This window comes from Rattus norvegicus, chromosome 8 (assembly GCF_036323735.1).
Source record: "Rattus norvegicus strain BN/NHsdMcwi chromosome 8, GRCr8, whole genome shotgun sequence".
Classification (NCBI taxonomy): domain Eukaryota; kingdom Metazoa; phylum Chordata; class Mammalia; order Rodentia; family Muridae; genus Rattus; species Rattus norvegicus.
In genome coordinates this window covers 71,742,714-71,764,394 of record NC_086026.1, presented here as the reverse complement: position 1 = coordinate 71,764,394, position 21,681 = coordinate 71,742,714, and the positions used below count along the sequence as shown (strand labels likewise).

The following is a 21,681-nucleotide window of genomic DNA, read 5'->3' as shown; positions in this document are numbered from 1 at the left end:
TTGGGCACCTGCACTCATGAATACACACCACACACACACACACACACACACACACACACACACACACTTTAAAACATTAAGTCTTTCAAACAATAACAAGACTATCTCTACTCTACCACTATCCACACATGTCTCTGGCCACCAGGCAGAGCCTCCTTGACACCTGCTGTCCTTGAGAGGGCATGGGACATCATCCAATTGGACATCTGAAGTAGAGAATGTTCATACCCACTGGTCCATCCACAGTCCAGTGGTGCCCCACTAAGAGGAACTGTTATGTCCCTGTGTCCTCTCCTGGAGTCCCACTGACAATGTCCCCCCTGAGTTTGTCTTTCTCCAGTCTCTACCCTGTTAGCGCCTTCTAGGCTGGCTTCAGATGTGTCTCCATCTCCGTCCGGCCACTCCTTGCTTATGCCCAGTCTGCCACAGGAGCTGCTTGCTAGGGACCCAGGGCGGGAATCCTTCCAAATGTGAACAATGAGTTTTGGAACTAGGATATAAATAGCCTTTGCAAGTCAGCAAATGAGGGCCTGAATTGCTCACCTCTGGCTTGCATCCGCTAGCACTTCTCACACAGGATAAGAGCCATGTGTCTAGTGTCAGAGACCTGGGGTTTTAAGGCACTTACTAGCTGCAGAGTCACCTTGCCCCTGAAGCTCAGTTTCCATCTTTGTGCAATCTAGGAGACTGGAGGGAGTGGCGGTCTGAAAGCGTGAAGCCTGGAGGCCACGCTACAGGTCACGCCCGCTGTCTTTTCTCCAGCGGCTTGACTAGGAGATGAAGGACCTTCCACCGGTAGTCGGCATAGGAAACCCACTGCATGGGATGTGAGAGCTCGTGATGGGTCCTATGGCCATAGGAAACCTGTAGGGTTGCCTCCTGCTGGGAAGACTGCACTTCATCCCCTCCACCATCACTGCAGAGGAACGTACCAGATCCCAGATCTCGGAAAAGCTATCCTGGGCTTGACGCTGGGCTCTTCCACTCCCGTCATGTGACCCTGGGTCCATCACTTGTCCTCCCTGAACTTCGAGAGAATGAACTAGGAGGCTTTTGTTTTATGTTTTAGACAATTTCTCAAGTGACCAGGCTGTCCAAAAGCTTGTTATATAGGGCAAGCATGGCCTTGAATTTCTGATCTTCTTGCTGCCAATTTCCAAGTTCTGGGATTACAGGTGGGTGCCACTATGGACAGCTAGGGCTGGGTGACTTCTACCAACCTCTTGGGGTTCATCCAAATAGCACTTACCAGCACACTGGTGACCCTAATCGTGCTGGTGTAAGCTGAGGAGCCAGTTCATGATGCCTCACCCAGTAGTCTTGCACCACAAGTCAAAGACACAGGAGGCTAGGGGGACTTAGTATAAGGACAAGAAGGTTGGCTCTGGGACCAGTCATGAGCTCAGCTCCTTGGGGTTCTTTTGTTTGACACTGATTCACTCAGACTCTAAGAGAACCAGCTGGACTGGCTGAGTTTGAAGTTCTGGGCTGGCCAGACAGGGTCAAGGTTCAGAAATGGTTCACCGTTCCTCCTTTCCATTCAACAAAACTAATAAAGGCCTGGGTTTAACCTTTTATGCTCAAGATGCTCAGTCCCAGTCTTCCTCATTTAGGGGGGACAGTTCAGGGGGGTGGCAGAGAATGTATTCCTATGTGCAAACGTGTGGAGGCCAGAGGTCAACCTCAGTGGGTGCTCCTAGCTGTTCATCTTGATTGACACAGGGTCTCTCAGTAGGATCTGGGGCCTGCCGCTTAGGCTAGGCTGGCTGACCAGTGAGCCCGAGGGATCTGCCTGTCTGCTTCTCAGTGCTATGTTACAAGTAGCACAGAACACATCCAGCTCATTGCAATGGATGCTGAAGATGGGACTTGGCCCTCTTGTTTATACTGAGCATCTCCCCATAACTTTCAACTTTCCTCAATGGTGGATGGATCTAATACCTGGCCTGATACAGAAAGGAACGCCCTGGAGGCTGCCTGCAGAACTTGTTCTTCACTACTTACACTATGCCAATTAAAGCCACCACAGAGTGGGGTTGGGGGTTTGGGGTCCACAGCATCTGTCCTGATACATCACTACCACGTTCTTGGTACCCTCCTGTGTGGACCTGCCTGCCCGGATCCCTCTCATGACCACAAAGCTTAGCCTGCAGGAGACCACCTGACCCTGCTTCTGGAGCCAGAGGTAGCTTGTCTAAAAAAGCAGGTGTCAGGGTGAGGTGAGGCCCAAGTCTTCTCAGAAGCATGTAAGAGTTACTGGAATCTAGTCAGGATTGCAAGACAGCAACGCTTGCTATGGGGTGTGCAACCAGTACACCTACCAGGCAATCTCATACACAACCACTACAAAGATGCTAGGAGAGTCTGCCCCAATGAGCACCTTGTCTGAGTTGACTAGCAGAATCTGTGAGGGGCACTTTGTAGGCAGAGGCAGGCAGATCTCTCTGAGGTTGATTCCAGCCTGACCTACAGAGTTCCAGGTCAGCCAGTGTGATTTACTATAAAAATGATTTACTGAAAAAACGATTTTTTAAAAGGAAAATACAATGGTGTAAGTACTTGGGGTTGGTGAGCTGGAGACTGTCCACTGAGTGCAAGTCTTTGCCATGGAGCCTGACGCCTCGAGTTCAATCCCCGAGACCTACACGATGGGAAAAGAGAACGGACTCCCCAACGTTGTCTTGATATGTGCACGCGCACTCACGTGCCCACGCGCGCGCGCACACACACACACACACACACACACACGCTGTAAATAGTTTTTTTAAATATTTAAGTGTTATTACTTATGAGGAGGATGCTGCGGGAGAAACTAGAAATAATCCAACAATCTACCTGTTTGGTTACAATAAATCCAATCAGAACCCAGACATGAGATTAGCAGGGAACACCTAGCACTTCAGAAAACCCCAAGAACAGAGACCCAGGACCATAAATAAAAAGGTAATACAATAAATACCAGCTGTTAAGCCTAGGGTGTGTTAAATAATGTTTTATACATTCCTGAGTTTAAGTATACATTCTTTTACAATATGAAAAAAACCTCAAAGATGCTCAAAGATATTTAATTTTTTTTTTTTCCGGAGCTGGGGACCGAACCCAGGGCCTTGCGCTTCCTAGGCAAGCGCTCTACCACTGAGCTAAATCCCCAACCCCGCTCAAAGATATTTAAAAAAACAAAACAAAACAAAACAAAAAAAACCCAAGGGCTATTTATTGTTGGTCTGGTTTCTGGGTGCTTTATTTATGTATTTATTTATAAGTCTTGTACCCTTTTTTCCTCCTTCCCCCACTTTAAAAAATGTAGCCTTTAAGTAGAACATACCACTCAGGCTTGCTTTGTGAACAAAGTCTTCAACCTCCGTGTAAGAAAGCTGTTTAGCGGGTGACATGACTTCCCTCCAGGGTCAGCAGTTGATCCTAGGATGATCAATGGCTTGTAAGGACTCGAAAGAAGCCATCTCCCCCAAAATTGTATAAAAAAGATTTATTGAAATTTATCAATGACAAACAGACATAAAACTCAAAGTTTGGCTCTTCTCAGGGGCGGGAGAAAAATGAGTTACAGCTGATCTGTACAAATGAGACACAGGGTAGGAAACAGCACGTCACTTCTAAAGCAATCTGGAAGGGGGACGCTGAAGGCACACGCACTCTCTAGGAGAAATCTGCGGCCACTTCAGAGTCCCACCAGGTAAGAAAATACGAGCTTGCATTCCTTTTCCGTGCTCCTATGTATTTGAGAAGGAAAACAAACAGAACCAAAACCCAGAGGACACACAGGGCGCTTCCAGAGCTTAGATTTGTTAAAAGGTTCTAAGCTGGAGCGCCCGAGGAGTCCTCCTGCCATTTCTGTAAAACAAATTGCTCTAATATTTTACAGAACAAGATAGAACAGGTTGGCTTTTCTGAAGAAGCTGAAACACGAAGGTTCACTTCTTTCCCATTTTACGTGTCTCCTAAACCTGCCGCGTTTTGTTGTTGTTTTGTTTTCTGTTTTTTTTTCTTTTCTTTTCTTTTTGGCTCTCAGGATCACAGCCATAGAATAACAAGAGCTCTCTTTGCACTGACATCTGTGGAGGGGGAAAGGGGGTGAGAGATGGGGACTGTCCCCAAACCAGTGCCAAAATACGCCTTTTCGGTTGCTATTTACAAACCAGGGTGCTGGGTGCCTCTGGCAGCGACCACACGAACCAGAACAGGAGTTAGTGAAGAAGACGGCTCTTGGGCTGTGAGTCACCTGGTGGAGGCCAGCCACGGCCTCCTGATCAACTCTGGGGATGTGGGACATACCAGAAAAGGTTAGAGACCTCCAAGCCATCCTCTCTGGAGAGTAAGAACAAACGCTTGGTGTGCACTAAGCTATTGCAGTTATGGGGACAAAACCAGACACAGGAAAAAGGAAGGGGGAAAAGAAAGTGTGGCAGTAAAAATAGTATTTTATTCCTCCCCTCCCACCCCCACCCCACCCCCGGCAATCCCCAGTACACTTTGCCCCTCTCATTCCCACAGCAACGCTACAATCAGAAAAAAATAAGTTTCGGGGGGCAGGAATAGGAGGGGGAGGGGATATGGGTAAAAACAGTCAAATCACAATAGGAATTTCCCCAAACAGGTTAATTCCCCTTAGTCATCCTCTTCGCCCTCGTCATCGGGCTCTCGTTTTCGCTTCTGACTCCCTTCTTCTTCTGGAAAAACAAGGAAAAGGGATGGTTACCAGGCAGCCATCTTTCAGGCAGCCCTGAAACCGGAGCATATCTAGGAAGCATGAGTTATTCCCCTTGTCCCCCACTGTTTGGCCCTTAAAGCCCAAAGCAATGCTAGAGTCAAGGGGGTCAGCCTGCCACCAGGAGAGAGCAAGAAGGCTGACATACCAGCAGCATCTTCTTCATCTTCCTCATCATCCACTTCCCCGTCGTTGTAACCTTCTTCATCCTCCTAGGGGCAAAGACAGACAGCAGGGTATTAGAAGTGCCCCTGCTGGGTCTAGGGAGGCAGCTCCCCAGTTCCATCGATCCGAACATAGGAGCGGGGCCCAGCAGCACACAGGTGTATCCCAGCACCTTGGAGACAGACAGGAGCTCACCAGTAGCCAGTTTAGCCAATCAGTGAGTTCCAGGTTCAACAAGAGACCTTGGCTCAAGAGATAAGGTGGGTTGTGACTGAGAAACACAACTGACACTGACTTCTGGCCTCCACACATGCTGCATGCACACACAAGTATGTGTACACACGCTAGTGTACACACACACACACACACACACACACACACACACACACACACACACACACACGAGTTAGAGAGAGATGTCCCTGCCTAGGGAGGCCTTGCATCCCATCACAATGAGGCCTACAGCACAGGGTGAACACACAGTAGGGCTTCTTACTGTTTTGTATAAGGAGTCATTGGAGTCAGAAGACTTTCAACATGTGCCCTGAGACATTTCCCACATCAAGTAAGATATTGGTGGTTACCTTGGGTGTGGGGTCGTTTTGGACTGCCCTGTGTTAGAAAAACTGGATGTGCAGTCCCTAGAAAAAAGGCAGCTTGACAGTGCGCAGGCTCTTAGGAGACCAGGCTCCCTAGGCAGATGCCCTGTCATTGAAAGTAGGCCATCCTTTCTTGCATCTGTCCTCAATATGGTTTTAGCTTCAAGGGAAAGACCCCAGTTTCTGCAAATGAAGAATCAAGTGGACAAGCCTGGCTGTCCTTCCTGGGCCCTCCCCCCAACAAAGCCTGGGCAGCTGAAGGGGTGGGGTGCAGCAGATAGACTCAAGGGCCCTTGAGGACCTCACATCCAATGTGCTTGGGATTCAGCCAGTCCTGAAGTCATCCTCCCATTCTAGGCTCCTTGTTCTGGGTCTTTCCCAGGGTTCCATGCTGGTAGCCTCTCTGGACCTGAAGGCCTGGTTTCTACGGTTTCTATGGCATGTGGCAGCTCACTGTTTCTAAGAATGGTTGAAGTAAATTTGCTTTTATATCATTGAATAGTTCTCTCCCTGGTCTGTTTGCTAAGACTGTGTGTGTGTGTGTGTGTGTGTGTGTGTGTGTGTGTGTGTGTGTGTGTGTGTGTGTTTACGTACGTACGTACTGGTAAAGGGCAGATGGTCAATGAGATTACAGAAAAATAGAACAAAATCTACACGTGGGGCTCTAATGACAGCAGGCAGGAGCTGTACGAGGGAAAGAGGTTCCCTCCTGCAAGTATCCCTTAAAGGTAGGGCTGTGAACTGACCCCAGAAGACAGAGAAACTGCAGGAACAGATGGGAACCTGGCTTTTCTGCTGGCATCCACCCTCCTGAGCCCTGGGGTAGGCAGGCCCGAAACATGCTCAGGTGGTGTGTGGCAGGTGGACTTGTGCACTACCAAGCAAAGAGGTGGAAAACCAGGAGGGAAAGAGGGACTATGGCCTGTGTGCACGTGTGCCCGAAGGCACCTGTTCACGAGTGTGCACTGCAAACCTTTCCTGGTGTACCAGTTACTAGTGGCAAGAACAGATTCTGTATTCTAAACAACTCATGGAAAATTACCCTGCTTTGAGAGACCCCGAGACCCAAACTCAAATCCCAGCATGGAACAAGGAGGAAGGTGTAGGTGGACACCTGAGACTCATGGCTGCCATACCCTCACCATACTCTCAATAACCCAGTGAGAGAGGTGACATGGTCACTACCTCACAGATTACAAGAAACCCAAAAAGCCAAGAAATCTGTCCAAACACACACAAGTCAGGGCTAGAACGGGGCTATTATGAAAACAAGCAGGAGCCAGGGAGTGGCAATGCACACTTTTGATCCCAACACTCAAGAGGCAGAGGCCGGTGGATCTCTGAGATTGAAGCCAGCCTGGTCTACAAAGGGAGTTCTAGGATAGCCAGAGCTATACAGAGAAACTCTGTCTCAAAAAACAAACAAACAAACAAACAAAACCCCAAAGGTAGGGGGCTGGCAAGAGGGCTCAGCAAGGGGAGGGTGCTTGCTGCCAAGCCTAGCGGTCTGAGTCCAATCCCCAGAAATCAGCAAAAGAACAGAACTGACTCCCAAAAGTTGTCCCCTGACATCCAAAGAAAGGCCCCACCCAAAGCACACTGAGCCCCTGCTTCCAGCCTCCTCATCCTACTCTGAAACAACTTCCCCAGAACATCAGCTGATGTCTGTGCAGCAAAGTCTGTACCATAAAAGTTTTGGAAATAGATCCCTTTCCTTTTCCCTTTCCCTTCCCCGACAGTGGGCAGGAAATAAACCATCATGGCTCCTTCCTGGGTGGCTGTGACTGATAATGAGGCAGGCGCCTGCCAGGTCAGAGGTGAGACTACACAAATGCCCAGCCCCTCCGCCTTACCTCTTCCTCTCCACTCACGTCCTCTTCCTCCCCTTCTTCCTCCTCATCCTCTTCCTCTTCATCTTCCACTAGCTGGGCGTATTCATCATACTCCTCCTCTGTGGGGGGTGGGTGGCAAGAAGGCAACATGGACTGAGATGACTGAGGGTCCATGTCTGCCCCACCCCCACCAAAGCTCAGAACCAGACTGCTCTAATGCACAGAGGTGTTGTTCGCATGGCCAAATGCACAAAAAGTGACTCATGTTATAAGCCTTCTTTCAAAGTCAGATACGTGGAAGATGCTACGGGTAAGGCCACAGAGACACAGAGGTTCGAGCAAGAAGCTCCGGGGCCCCAGGGAAGCAAAGAGGCTAAATCAATTAATCCCTCTTCAGAGAAATGCCTTGTTCAAGGCCACAAGTGGTCTGTGTAGGGGAGCAGGGGCTTGAAGCTGGCCCGGGGCTGTACCACAGAGCCCTGCCACATATCACAGAACTACACTGTGTCCAAAAGGGGGACACTTACAATCTATTGGGAAAAGGATCTCCACCAAGGCTGACAATATATGAACATATATGACCATCTCATAGAAGACCCCAGACCAACAAGGACAACAGAATCTTATGTCTGCACTGCCTGGCACTGTCTGAGTGCTTAGCTTTGCTTGGGCTAGAAAGCCCCACAGTAGAGCCGCAGGGTGCTCACTGAAAGGAACCTGCAGAGACAACGGGATGGGGCAGGGAGGAGGGGCCCTTAGCCTCCCCTTCCTTCCCAAGGGATCTGACATTGACTATAGCCCCCAACTTCCCTTGGCTTCTGAAGGGCCCAATGCTGGCCAGTGGTCCTACACGCTGCAACCACCAGGGGGCGCCACAGCCTCTCCAGCAGAAGACCCTGGACTCCCGGAAGGAGAAAAGGTCCTGGGGAGCCCATCCCCACAACTGACCTCTTCTCCTCCCAAGCCTGGGGTTACACTATAGAGATATACACATTGTCCTTCCTTTGGGGACTTGAGGCCACCAGGTCCATTTCCCTCTATGGTTTGCCAGCTTGTCCAGAGTAAGCTCCTGTATCCAGGATCCCCATTGCCACCTACCATCCTCATCTTCCTCGTCGTCATCCTCCACGTAGCCCTCAACATCAGAGTCAGGGGCCTCCTTGTTGTCTCTGTCATAGCCATCGAGGTACATGACCTGGGGCAGGAGCTTGAACACGTTTTCTCGGTAGGCATTCAGGTTGGTCACCTCACAGTTAAACAGGTCTAGGCTCTTGAGATTCTCTAACTTCTTCTGCAAGTGGAGAAAGGTAGTCAACAGTGAGGGCGAACCATGGAAAAGGGGAAGGAAGGGGAAACGCCCTAGGAAAGGCACCACAGACAGCCCAAGAATTCTGAGAGAAGGAAGCCAGGTATGCCCTTTTGCATGTGTACATGGTGTGCGCGTGTGTACAAGTGTGCACACACACTCACTAGTAGAAGTTAGGTCAACTCTGGTTATCTTTATTGTTTTACACACACATGCATGTATGTATGTACATATGCATGTATGTATGCAGTGACAGAGTCTCTCACTGAATCTGGAACTCATCTTTTTGATTAGACTGCTGGCCCAGCCCCTGGGACCCACATGAGGACAACATTCTAGCACTGGGGAGTTCAGGGGTGCATTGCCATTCCCAGCTGTGACTTGGGCTCTGAGGATTTGAACTCATATCCTCATGTCTGCACAGCAAGTGCTTTACCCACTGAGGTCAGACCAGTCCTGGCCAATGCTATCATGTTGGATAGGTAAGAAAATGGAGGCCCAGAAAGCAAGGAGGCACCCAGCTAGCAAAGAAATGCAGCTGAATCCTGACCTCCCATCTCATTCAAAGACCCATCCCATACTGAGTCCCTGTTGCCATGGGGACCAGGTCAAACTAGGAAGAGTAGGCCCCTCAGAGAAAGTCTTGATTCTCTACCACTTTTATACATAGACCCAGGCGATTCTTAGTGGTGGGGCCAAAGGCAGGGAGGTGGCCCAGCATCTGGGAGGACAGAGGACATCATATCAATAACCAGGATGGGAAGCCACAGAAACGTATGTGATCTGTGTGCAGAGAAGTGGGAATGTGTGCGTGCCTGCTCCCCAGTGGTGACCCTGCCACACTGCCTCAGGAAGACTTTAGACTCAGCTGTCTACACACTCCCAACACACATGAGTCAGAACTCTGAAGAGGTTTCTCTTTGGAACAAGGTGATGATGCCAGGGCTTCCAGGCAGAAAAAAAAATCAGCCCTGCCTTCGCATAGGTCAGTGGGAGACCTGGAAAGAACTTTCTGTGGTCAGTGTGTTTTATTAGCAAGACAGACAGACAGGTGACGTCTGAGCTTGAAGCAACAATGTCAACTTGGTGTTAGGACCACCTGACACCAGGACTTCAGGCTGCTCGGAGACTGATGGGTGCTTTGTGGACTTGCCCAGCCTCCTTTGCCGTGTCCCCAGTCCTTCCTCAAGTCAAGCTTTGTGACTTTTCTCTAGTTCCAAAGGATTCTTTTTGTCACATTTTCAGGCTGTTTCCTTAAAAACCAGAAGAATACTGCGCCTAGGACGTGGTGGCAGAGATTGTCATTCTGACTAAAATTTCCCCTTCTAACTGGAAAATGAGTAAAGCAAGAACCAGAAGTGTCTTCCATCCTGTCTCTGAGGCACTGGTCACCAATAGACACTCTTCTCTCCATATGCAAATGAAGGTTTGCACTGGGCTCCCACCAAGCATAGCCTCACACTCCAGGAGCCTTGTGTGTCAGCACTAATTCCTAACCCACTAGCCTAAGCCTTGGGAGAAAGGATGACCGATCTACCTCCAGAGTCAGCTTACATCTAGGTTTGCTCCTCTCTTCTCAAAGGGTGGCAAGCCAGTCAGGCTGTGAGCCCAGACAGCACAACCCAGGCTGAAGGGCACACACCAGACCAGGCTCCACTCCCTGCCCCACACTGGGTGCCCATTCTGGCCGGGTGACCTTGGTCCAACTGAATTCTCCATGGACTAAGCAGAAACAGTGCCCAACTAGCTCACAGCACTGGATGAGAGTCGAAGAAAAACAGTGATAAATAAATGTAACTGTGAAAGTTGGGCTCCCCACCACCCCTGAGGAAAGGGGAGGACCCCAGGGACTCACCAGCGGCTCTATTGTGCTGAGATCTTTTATTTTGTTGCCACTTAAATTTAGATGCTTAAGGTTCGGACATTTCTCTGCCAATACTTCCAGGTCCCCTGAGATTCTGTTTTCGCTTAATTCAAGCTGTGTGAGGCAGGAAGGGAAAGTGCGTTTAACACCGGGCTCAGGGCCACTCTCCCCAGAGAACGTGCCAGCAAGTTGGAGCAAGCACCTGGCCTTGCCTTAATTATGCTCCCCGGAGCACAAAGCCTCCCCCACCCCAGCCTCCCAGGCTGTTTACCTTCTTGAGTTTGTTTAACTTTGGTAAGTTGGAAATGGAGGTGAGGCCTACGTTGATTGTACTTAGGAATTCCAGTTCTTCAAACTCATCCGTGAGGCCTTCGATTTTGCCTTCAATTGACCGACAGTTATCCAGGACCAGCTCTTTCACCTAGAAAGGGAAGAGTGGCGTGAGCAGACAGAGAGAAGGGGTCAAAGAGGTGCTCCAACTCCCAACGGCTATCAATTGCTTTATCCAGATCAGCTCTGCCTCAGAGCAAAGGACGATCAACCTCTCCCCGTCATCCCACCATTAGCAAGACCCAGACAGAACATTGGATATGCACACCTCTATCCCTGCCTACAAATGTCCTGGCCAGACACCCACTGGAGGCAGACTACTCACTTCTCACACTCAGCACCCCACTTGCTTCCCGCCCCCCAAGTACTCATGGATTACCCAGAACACACTAATGCTTGCTCTCCTCCTTCCTCTGGCCTCAGCCTGCCCACTGAGGCCTGGCCCACCATGGCAGCAGCATAGCGGAGAACCCTCTTCAAAGTCCTTGTGCCTAGACAGTACTGTCCAGGAGACGGTTCCACCAGAAAGAAAATATTTGGTGCTGTCCAAGAACAGAGCCACAAGCCTCGTGTGGCCCTGAACATTTGGTGTTATTTTAATCTTAAGTACACAGAGACACAAGGCACAGTTACTGGACCACATGGTTCATGGATGTTTTCCTTGGCCCCTGCCTCGTGGAAGAGGAGAAAACCTGCATGCCTAAGACAGCAACACTGAAATTCGAGGGTCCCTACCCACTCCCTCTCCAAGGGCAGGGAGGGTGGGGATGGAAGGTGTGACTCTGTTTCTGACAGAGCAGAAAGAGACAGTGAAAGTCACTCTGGTGAGGAGGTTCTAAACCAAACTCACTGCAGGATGATATAGGCCAGGGGAAAGCCAGTGGGTCTCAGGGAAGTCACAAACAGCCGAAGGGATTGGCAGGCAGACCAAGGTACCCCAAGGCAAGCCAGGTGCTTGGGGAACCCAGTCTCTTGGTGATACCAGGAACCCTTCCTGTGGTACGGAACGGAGGGTTGAGCAGAGGTGCTCACGTATGCTGAGCAAACATCTGCTCCCTTTATTTCACGTTTTATTTTTTTTTCTATCCCTTTTTATTTTGACACAGGCTTTCTCTGAATTGCCTAAGTTGGACCCGGACTTCCTTTAAAAGGTCTGCAATTTGTAACCCTCTTGACTTGCTTCTGAGTTAGGATTAGAGATCTGTGGCACCAGGACTGGCTGAAAGGAGTCTAAAAAGAGAAGACTGACCCCTCCCAATGGCACTTGTCCCAGCGCACCCTTGCACCCCAGGACTCTGCCTCAGAACCAGCTTCCACCCTGCAGCCTCTGGCAAGCATTGAAAATACTGACTGGCTATGCTGTACCCTCAATCTATGGGATTCACCACAGGCCCACGTGGCTCACAGGGTTGCCACTGCCCTCCTCCCCCGCCACGCTGCATAAAGATCCCACGAGCCAGTCCCAGTCCCCACCCACGGCTGCACTTCTCCTCTAAGAGGACCTTGCTGGAGATTCCTCTGGTCTTCCAGCGACTGCTTGTATTCAGCCACTTTGCAGGGAAGAGGTACAACAGGGTCACTCCAGGCTAATGGTCAGGGCAGAGACTATGGGGTACCTGGGTCTCAGAGCCCTGCCTCCTTCTTTCCTGTGGATACAGTGAGCACTCCAGGCAGGACAGTCTAGCAGGGATTCACAGTTCTACCTGAAGGGAAGAAATCCCGGAACACCACCTTCCTCCCTGAATCACAAGCTCTAAGCCTCTGCCCTGGCCGTGCTCCATCTTCTTGATGGATCTAAGAGGCCACGGGTCCAGGTCAAGCCCTCACTGGTTAGACTGTAAGAACAAAACCTTGGAGCCCTTCCCCCTCAGGCAAGAAAACGGTAGAGAGGAGGCCTCGCTGTGGGCAGCAAGCAAATGGAGGGAGTGGCTGTGGGGCCAAGGGACACAGTATGAGGTGTTGGACTCCTGTGCTCCAGTCTTCTTCCTTAACTGGTTTTCCAGGGAATCCCTGCTTCCAACAGCAGATCCCCGTATATCCTCAGAGGCTGCAGACATTTGTGGTTTTCCTAGAGTGGTAACAGCCTCTCCCCTTAATGCCATTAGCAAGTGTTGTAAGGGGACCTGGGATGAAGAAAGTAATGATGGACCATCAAGGGAATTTCTTGTTGCCTCTATGGGGGATGCTCAGGGGGTGGGGGTGGGGGGCACGGCACCTCCCAACTCCTGCTAGCAGAACAAGCTGCCTTGCATTTCTACAGTGGACCAGGCCAGTCCCCACCACCTCCCAGCACCACACCCAAACTGGGAGCCCCTCCTGTTAGGGACAATAGGTAAGCCATCACAGCTACAGTTTACACACACACACACACACACACACACACACACACACACACTGATCAGCCTCCCCAACAACAGACACATTTTAAATATTACACATACCCTAGCTACACCATGGAGGGAGGGGGAGTCCCTCCGTGTACAGCCACATTCAGAAACACCTGTGTGGTGTGAAGACGCGGCTCAGTCGGTTCTGGTTCTGTCTGGTTCTGACCCCCAGCAACACACAAACTATGTTCAAGGTCACCATTTGGCCACACAGCCAGGTTTGAAGCCCACTTGGATTATACAAGAACTTGTCTCAAGAAATGAGTAAGAGAAAGAAATACTCAGCCTGAAATTCAGGCCCAGCAGGTGACTGCCTAAGCGAGGTGTCCAGTGCTGGTCCCCTGAAGCACTTCTGACACCTCAAGGTACCGGGACAGTGACTGACCAGATATCACTCAACTCCATAGGCCCCGATGGCTGTAATGGCTTCCCTCCAGCCCTTTCCTGTTTCACCAGTTTGGGGGGGGTGGGCAGCACATCCACCTCTTCAGTCACCAAGGTGCAAAGCTCAATCTGGCCTGGCTCAGGGGCTTTGACTCCTCCAGTGGGGTGTGAGGCCCTGAAGAGTAGGGGCCGTCTCCTCTCCCTCTGGGAAAGTCTCAGGTGGCCTTCCTCACCCCCTACCCCCCACCCTATCTCCTTTGCTTTTCTCCATCTCCTTCCTGACAGGGAGTTAAGGGTGTCCTGCACAGTTTAGGAGGGGCCCGGGCATAGACCCGAAGGTCTCAGTATTGTGTAGAAAGCTCAACCCTCGCAGGCTGAGAAGTGGCTCAAACTGGACAAAGCGAAAACTAGCCATCTTCCCCCGTGTGAGTCTTCTGCCTGTCTTCCCTCCACCCACACCCCCTTCCCAAGGCCTGTGACTGAGGGGACTCTCCCTGCTACTGTTATCATTTCTAACCCACTTCCTCCGCCCTTGGCGGCCTCTTCTCTAGCCCTTCCATGTGTGAACATCCCTTTTGTATCCAAGGAGTGCTGTGCTTAAAAAAAAAAAAGAAAGAAAAAGAAAATAAAGACCCACTTCTCCTGCCAAGTCCTGAGTGTGAGCAGAGCGAACTACAAGTTAAAATTAAACTGAAAATCTGTACTTTGGGTTTAGACTCCCTCCCAGTTCCACCAGCCCTTAATACAACAATATCCCCAGAGACCAGGACTACTCTGCTCGCACAGGATCACCCAGCCCCAGGCACGAGGCGATCTTCATTGCCCCAGAGGTCACACCCAGGAGGGGGCTGGCATTCACATCCTGCAGGCAGCAGGGAGGCGCCACACATTCATAAGAAGTCAGCCTGGCCTGGCTCTCCTGTTCTCCAAACAAACCTTACCCCCTGACCCCCACCCCAGGTTTGGGTCTGTCTTCACTTCTCACCAGTGAAAGCTGAACTTCATGACAGACACAAACACATTCACTCAGCACAAGACTTGTTTGTCTCAAAACCACCAAGTCTGGTCCTTACACATTTCTCAGATGTGACCTTTCTTCAAACACTGAAGCCCTGGCCATGGCCACGGAGTTACTTCAGACGTGTTTGTCTTGAAGGCAGTGATCTCAGGGGAGGATGTGGTTATGCGATAGCCTGGGCTACTGGTGACCGACCTCACCCTGGATGCAAGACCCCCTAATCTGGGTTGCAGGATACCATCTCTGTTCTCTGAAGTCCAAGATTCCATCTCCTTAGAAAAAGGATGGCGACATCAGCCTAACCTATATATAAACTGCAAACTCTAGCTTCTGAAACACTCCCGGCTGGTTAGTGTCAGGGAGAGCATTCAAATTTCTAAGTGTGACCTACTAGCCTCCCCCATCTCCTACCCTCACAACCTAATCTAATTCAAGACCTCCCTCCCAGGAAGCCATCCCTGTAGCTGGCTCTAAGAACCCAAGGCTGGGTACGGAGCTCGGAGGCGGCATGAATCATTTAATCGTGTATTAAGCATCTGATCCTCCTAGAGGTCAGAGACTGTCCTTCCCCATAATCAGCCTAGAGGGAATGCACAGGACAGCACTGCTTAGCAAATGTCCCTCTTACTGGGACAGACACAATATAAGTACTAGGAATACAAGGGGGGTGAGGGGGGGTGACGGGTGACGACAGCCTTGATGCACCAAGCATTAACAGCTCACTGTGGCAGGTGGAATCAATACACACGCTCTACCTTTCATGCAACAGCTCTGGGTGTGTGCCTGCCAGTCAGGCACCAGCCTGGATCAGCTGCCACCCTACCAAACTGTCGCAGCACTCGGCACACACGGCCCCAATTCTCTATACAGGACACTTCTGCCTCGTGGTTGGCTGAAGGGTCACAGACTCCATGGTGAACCAAGATGGGGTGAGAGAGAGAGAGAGAGAGAGAGAGAGAGAGAGAGAGCATTTACATTAGAATTAGAGAGAGATATGGTGGCATGCTGAGAATCCACAGTTAGCTGGTAAATAGCCAAGAGTCCACTGAGGAGAGATAAAAGGTATCCAGAAAGACCAAGGAGGGGTGCTGTCCCAGTCAGGAATGGCTACGTAACTACAGCCCAGTGCAAAATGAAACGATGGGTCCCTTGCTCCAAATTTACCTAGAGCATTGAACTGGTAGATAGAGTGCTTGCCTACTTGCCTAGGATGCATTAAGTCTCCTGTTTGATCCCCTAATATTACATAAACTGGGTAGAGGAAGGAGAATTACAAGTTCAATACCATCCTCAGCTACACTGTGAGTTTGAGACCAGCCTGGGCTACGTGAAACTCTTGTCTCAAAATACAAAACAAAGCCTCACACAGAATTCTACAACAGTGACAGCTAACTATGTGTATAGGTCACATGGCTGTGATGCTGGCTCTGGTTAAAATGGACAGCTTGGGTCTACGACAGCCTTCTAAATAATAATAATAATAATAATAATAATAATAATAATAATAATAATAATAACAACCCAGGGGGGAAGGACACTCTAAGAGCTGCCCCTTACTTTTTCAGAACTTCTATGGCAACTCAGAAGGCTGACTCTAGTCAGACAGACGTGGCTCTGGTCCAAGTCCTCTCTCTAGCCCACCTGCCGGTCTCCACCTCTCTGGGGTTGAACGGCCCTTTCACAGGATCTGCCTAAGACCATCAGAAAACAGATATTGTAGCAAAATTACAGTTATGAAGTAGCAACGAAAATAACTTTATGATTGGGATCACTGCAGTGAGAAGAGTGGAAGCCAGTGGTCTCGTTCCACACTTCTCCTGGCCTCCAGTTTCCTCTCAGAATTCTAGTGCCAACGATCTAGGGCCAGATTAACAATAAGGAGTCCAGCCTAGAATTTTGCAAGCTTGAAAGAAAAAAAAAAGTTACCCATCACCCCTTCACCCACTGGCTCTACTATGGTATCCACGGTAAAGATGTTCTATGGGAACAACAGCTCCTAACCAGTCCCCAGTCCTCCAAGGTTTCCTGCTGCAGGCTTCTAGTCCAGCACCCCAAGCCTCCCATCTGCTCCCGGGCTGTAGAGTGTGTTCAACACAAACGCTCTAGGCTCAACCTCTACACCTGGTTTTCTACGCCAACCTCCAGCCATAATTTCCGCTTCCTTTACTGAACGAGAATTGGATAAATCCGTGTAGCTTCAGTTTCAACCTTGTCAGTCCCTGACCAATTTAGGCTCCAGCTTCCAGGCTTCGAACAGAAGACTCAAAATCAAATTGACCCAGTGTTTTTTGGTGCTCCTGGGTTTTAACTAGGTCAGCTTTTAAATGGGCCATCCCCTGCTGCAGATTCCATTCCCAGCTAGAAGGCCAAATTGTGTGAGTCACCGAGGTCTGAGGCAGAGATAAAGGATGTGTATACACTTGCGTTTGTTTTTAACGGTAAAATCTTCTGACCAACCCGTGTGGTGAAACCTACAACTCGATCAGGTTCCGTGAGGGAAGGGACACGGCTCTGGGGGTGGAGGGCGGGTTGGATATTTTGAAAGTTACAGGGATCTTAGGGATTAGAGGTCAGCGTTTTCCAACCATAACCCGACGCAAGGAATACATTTTAGGAGCTAGAGATATGGCTCAGCAGGCAAGAGCACTTGCCGCTTTTGTAGAGGGCCTGAGTTTGGGACCCAGCTCCGGGTCAGAGGCTCACAACTGCCTGTAACTCCAGCTGGGGAGAGTGGATTCGATGCCCCATTCTCTCTAGGCACTTGCGTACATGTTAATTACACATCCACATTAATACAAATAAAACGGAAAGCAAACAAAACCCACTAAGAGCACACATACCCAGTGAAAACAAACACCACACTTAGGATCTCATCTATAGATTTTTTTTTAAATCTTAAAGTTTTATTTCTGTGTCTCTGTGAGAGAATGCCACTTGTGTAGGGGCAGAGGCACTCTCGGAGGAATTACAGGGGGCCATGAGGAGCTGGATGCGAGTCCTGAGAACAGATTTCAGGTCCTCTGCAGGAGCTGCAAGTGTTCATAACTGCTGAGCCATCTCCCCTGCCTTCTTATTACTTAAATTTTTAAAATATGGCCCACGGTCAAGGAGGAAGTGGGCCGGAGAGATTGATAGTTCAGCAGAGGACCCAGGCGCAGGGGGGCTGGGCTCTGAGCTGGGTCATTTTTTTCTTTTCTGCCACACAACGCCTTCTGTCCTAGGTCAGAATCATCCTCCCACCCCCATTCCCGAAAATAAGAGAACCCACAGCCCATCCACCAAGCTCCCGAGTTCCTGCAGCCTCGTGGCGGCCAGGGCTTGGGGTCTCCACGCCTCTCAGCATCTTGCGTAGTCTTAATAGGGGTAAGGTCCTTCTTCGCTTTAAAAAACAAACAAAACCCTCCCCAAGTTTTGAAAGCCTCCCTGGGCCTCGGATTTTTGCTGCTGCGTACAAAGCAGCTCGGCAGGCAGGCGGCGGGGGAGCACGTGGCGCGGGCAGCGGTGACGCCATCCTCATTACTTGGAGGCAGGAGGGCGGGCCGAGGAAGATCAGGCTGGCTCATAGGTCCAGCCGTCAGGGCAGGCTGCGACTGCACCAGACCGCCAGCCCAGTGACTCGCTCTTGTAGCCGACTCCTCCCCACTCCTCCTAGCTCAGTCGGGTGACTTCGCCTTTGCTTCCCCGCAAGAGTAGTCGGTGCTAGGGACGCTTCCACTCACTGGAAACGCCGGGTGCTAGCCAGGCTTGCTCAAAAGGATACCTAGCTTCTACCCCCCAACCCCAAGCCTTTTCGTTTCTCTTATCTTCGGTTTTTTAAAGATTAAAAAATGTGTTATGAGTGCTTTGCTCGCATGCCTGTGCACTGTGTGCTTGCTCGCAAGGGCCAGAAGAGTTGCCAGAAATTTTGAAACTCGTGTTACAAACGCAAGTGAGCCACAAGTAGATTCTGGGAACCGAACCGGAGTCTTCTACAAAAGCAGCAAGTGCTGTTAACTGCTGAGCCGAACTCCTGCCCCAAGCAAACATTCCTCCTTTTTACGCCTCCTTTTCCTGCTAGCCCTGCTCTGCTCCCGCTTGACTTTCAGGCAACAGAAAGTTACCAAAGAAGCAGGAAACAGCCTAGAAAGCAGCTGTGGCGACTGACTAGCTGTCAGAGGACGGCACAGGGGTGAGAGATGGGGTGGAAAGAGAGGCATGGGAGGCCAGAGGTGATGGCCAAACCTAGCAGGCTCCATTCTCTTAACAGTTGTTCCCTTCCGGTCTTCCTGTGGGGGCCAGCATACAGTAAGAGGCAGAGCACTAGTCCAGGTAGCCAGAAAAGGGCTGGTTAGTCAAAAAGCACTCACACACAATGCAACCGAGGCTACCAAGCAGTCTCTGCACTTGGCTTCCGCCCTGCTGTATCTCTGAATTTGCTGTGTGCCCTGGTAGAAATTGCTGCCCCACTCTGGGCTTCTGCCCCATCCCCCAGGCTACACACTGGCCAGTGTGACTGGAATAAAGAGATGAGATCCTAAAATTCCATGTCTGTGTACTTCGAACTCCCGGCAGCTAGGCCCTCAGGCAGGGCTCCAGAAAGGAGGCACAGGGACCTCAGACATGGAAGAGCTCAAGATTCAGCATGCAAAGGTACAAGACTGTTCTGGTAATAAGGAAAAATGGAGAAACTGATCAGCCAGGCTCTTTCTGCACACCGAGATGATGGAATTAGTCCCCAGAGGCCCAGGTTATGAGGTTCCAAATGTGGGTGTCAGTCATCTCAGAGAGCAAGCACCCAATGGCAGCCAAGCCCCTACTGAGGTAGGGGGAATGGGCAGGAACCACCTCCACTAACAAGGCCCCACGCCCTGCTTACCAACACTAATTCCTGGCAAACCTCCAGGGGTTGACACACTCGCTCCTACGAAGGAGCTGTAGCACTGTGCCTGCACAGCAGAAAAGCTGGATTCAGAAAGGTTGCATGGGGCCACTGATCCAGTGATGTTAGTTACATAGTGGACCATTATCCCCCAAACACTGCCATTCCCAGGTGCCTGCTCCTGTCCACTGAAGCCCTCTGAGAGCTGCACACACAGGTCTAAGGACTCAGTCCCCCTTCCCAGGTCCCCTGTGTGGAGGGGCTGGCATCAGTGTGTGCTCACTGAGCAGTCACATGGGAACAAGCCACTCAGGCTGTAGGTGAGCAATCTTTCTAGAGAAGCTTCTAGATGGCTGACCCCCCCCCCCCCGATTTCTGAGGCAAAACACCCCACTAGTCCAAAGTTGTGCTGTGGGATGCCAGTGACTAGCTGCTGAAATCAGATGGGAGATTTAGACCTAATGATACTGTGACCACTAGTGGACTCACGGCTGCCTCGAAGGAAAGCCGGGCCGGCACACTCCCTGGGGTTTCTACCTTGAGATGTTAACTGCACCATACAAGTGAGATCGCTTCCCCAGTTTCACTGTTCAGAGACCCATGGACTGACATTCAAGGACTGCGACCATCCCCGACCCCCATGACCCATCTCAAACGGCACAGAGCATTCAGACTCATAGGACAGGACATCCCTGGTTTGACCTCCAGCACCAAATAAACCACGCCTAGTGAAGTGCCTGTGGTCCCAGCTCTCAGCAGGTAGTTGCAGGAGAATCAAGAGGCCAAAGCTGTCCTCAGCTGCATAATGAGTTGGGAACCAACCATTACATACACAAAGATGAGAGTTAGTCCGTGATGGAAACCTTGGGCTGTCACCTGTCCTCTCAGCCCAGGGCTCAGATATTCAGGGGGAAGTCCTTGGAGCAGCAGGAAACAGGAGCAAATAAAAGGAACGGGGAGGGGAGTACCCAGACTCGAGCTGGGCCACCTCTGCCAGGCCTTACACACCCCAAAAAGCAAGGAAATACACAAGAAGTCAGCCTCAGAGGAGAACTTCTGCCCTTGGCTTCAGCTACCTCTACCAGACCTGACAAGCAGCCTCTTCAATCACAGGAGCTGAGCCAGTCCTGGTGCTGAAGTCCGGGCGCCCAAGCTCCAACAGGGAATGGATGGTTTGGGCAGCGGCCATGCAGAAGAGCCACACCAATTAGCCACGGTTATGCGTAAGAACTGAGTTAAACAGCTTTTTCTCCCTTAGCCTAACAAGACACACTCAACTTGCCTAAAGTGGACAAATACTTACGTAAAACTCCTGGTGGAGGAGGAGGGGGAGGAGGACAGGGAGAAGGGGCAAAAGGAGGAGGAAGGGGAGGGCACTAAGTGGGAAGGAGGAGGGGGAGAGGGAGGGGGAAGGAAGAGGAGGAAGGGGAAACTAAGCCAAACCAGGCACCATAGGTTTGGCTTAGCTCCAGAGTGACGTTCTCTCCGCCTGGTCTTGCTAGCGGAACCTGACCTATACTTAATTATTTTAAAAATAGAATACAGATTGAGTTAGCTGTTGTTCACGGGTCTATAGCTGTTTTAATTTTGTTTTGTTTTCTTGTCAAGACACGGTTTCTCTGTACAGCACTGGCTGTCCTGGAACTCGCTCTGTGGAGCAGGCTGGCCTTGAAATCACAGAGATCCATCCGCCTGTCTCTGCCTGCCGAGGGCTGGGATTAAAGGCCATGCCACCACTGCCTAGCAACTGCTCTAACCTTAAAATGCTAAAGAACAAAATGTTACAACTTTTAGGACCCGGAGAGTCCGAGAGTCCCGGAGGGGCTAGTTGGCTGGGAACAGGTGGTAGTGCTGTATCAGTCTCTGTGACAGCATCCCACCCCCTCAGTCACCGCAGGCCCCCACACAAAGCTAAGCAGCACAGAGGGCTTGCCTAGCAGGTACTAACATGCCTTATGTTCTAGCTCTGGTACCAAGGGTGGGGGTGGGGGTGGGGGTGCGCAGTGGCTGAAGGTGCTTGTCACCAAGCCTAATGACCTGAGTTTGACTTTTGAAGCATGTGTGTGGAAAGACCCAGCTCCTGCAAGTTGTCCTCTGACCTCCACATGCACACTAGGACACCCAAGTCTGAGCACACAACTGCCCAGAAAATGTAACAGAAACTTTTAGGACTAGTCGGGGAAACCCAAGAAGACTACTTGGTGGCAGTGTC

At 50.6% G+C, this 21,681-nt stretch overlaps 1 protein-coding gene across 1 annotated transcript in view; it reads right to left on the bottom strand.

Moving 5' to 3' along the window:
* Positions 1-3,472: 3,472 nt before the first annotated feature.
* Positions 3,473-21,681, bottom strand: part of Anp32a (acidic nuclear phosphoprotein 32 family member A) — a 36,345-nt gene continuing 18,136 nt past the window's right edge. The window contains exons 2-7 of the mRNA NM_012903.2: positions 10,764-10,913; positions 10,484-10,606; positions 8,421-8,613; positions 7,344-7,441; positions 4,875-4,938; positions 3,473-4,688 (exon numbers count right to left, since the gene is read on the bottom strand). Coding sequence (NP_037035.2) covers positions 4,627-4,688; positions 4,875-4,938; positions 7,344-7,441; positions 8,421-8,613; positions 10,484-10,606; positions 10,764-10,913 — 690 coding nt within the window. The 3' untranslated portion in view covers positions 3,473-4,626. The remainder of the gene's footprint in view (positions 4,689-4,874; positions 4,939-7,343; positions 7,442-8,420; positions 8,614-10,483; positions 10,607-10,763; positions 10,914-21,681) is intronic.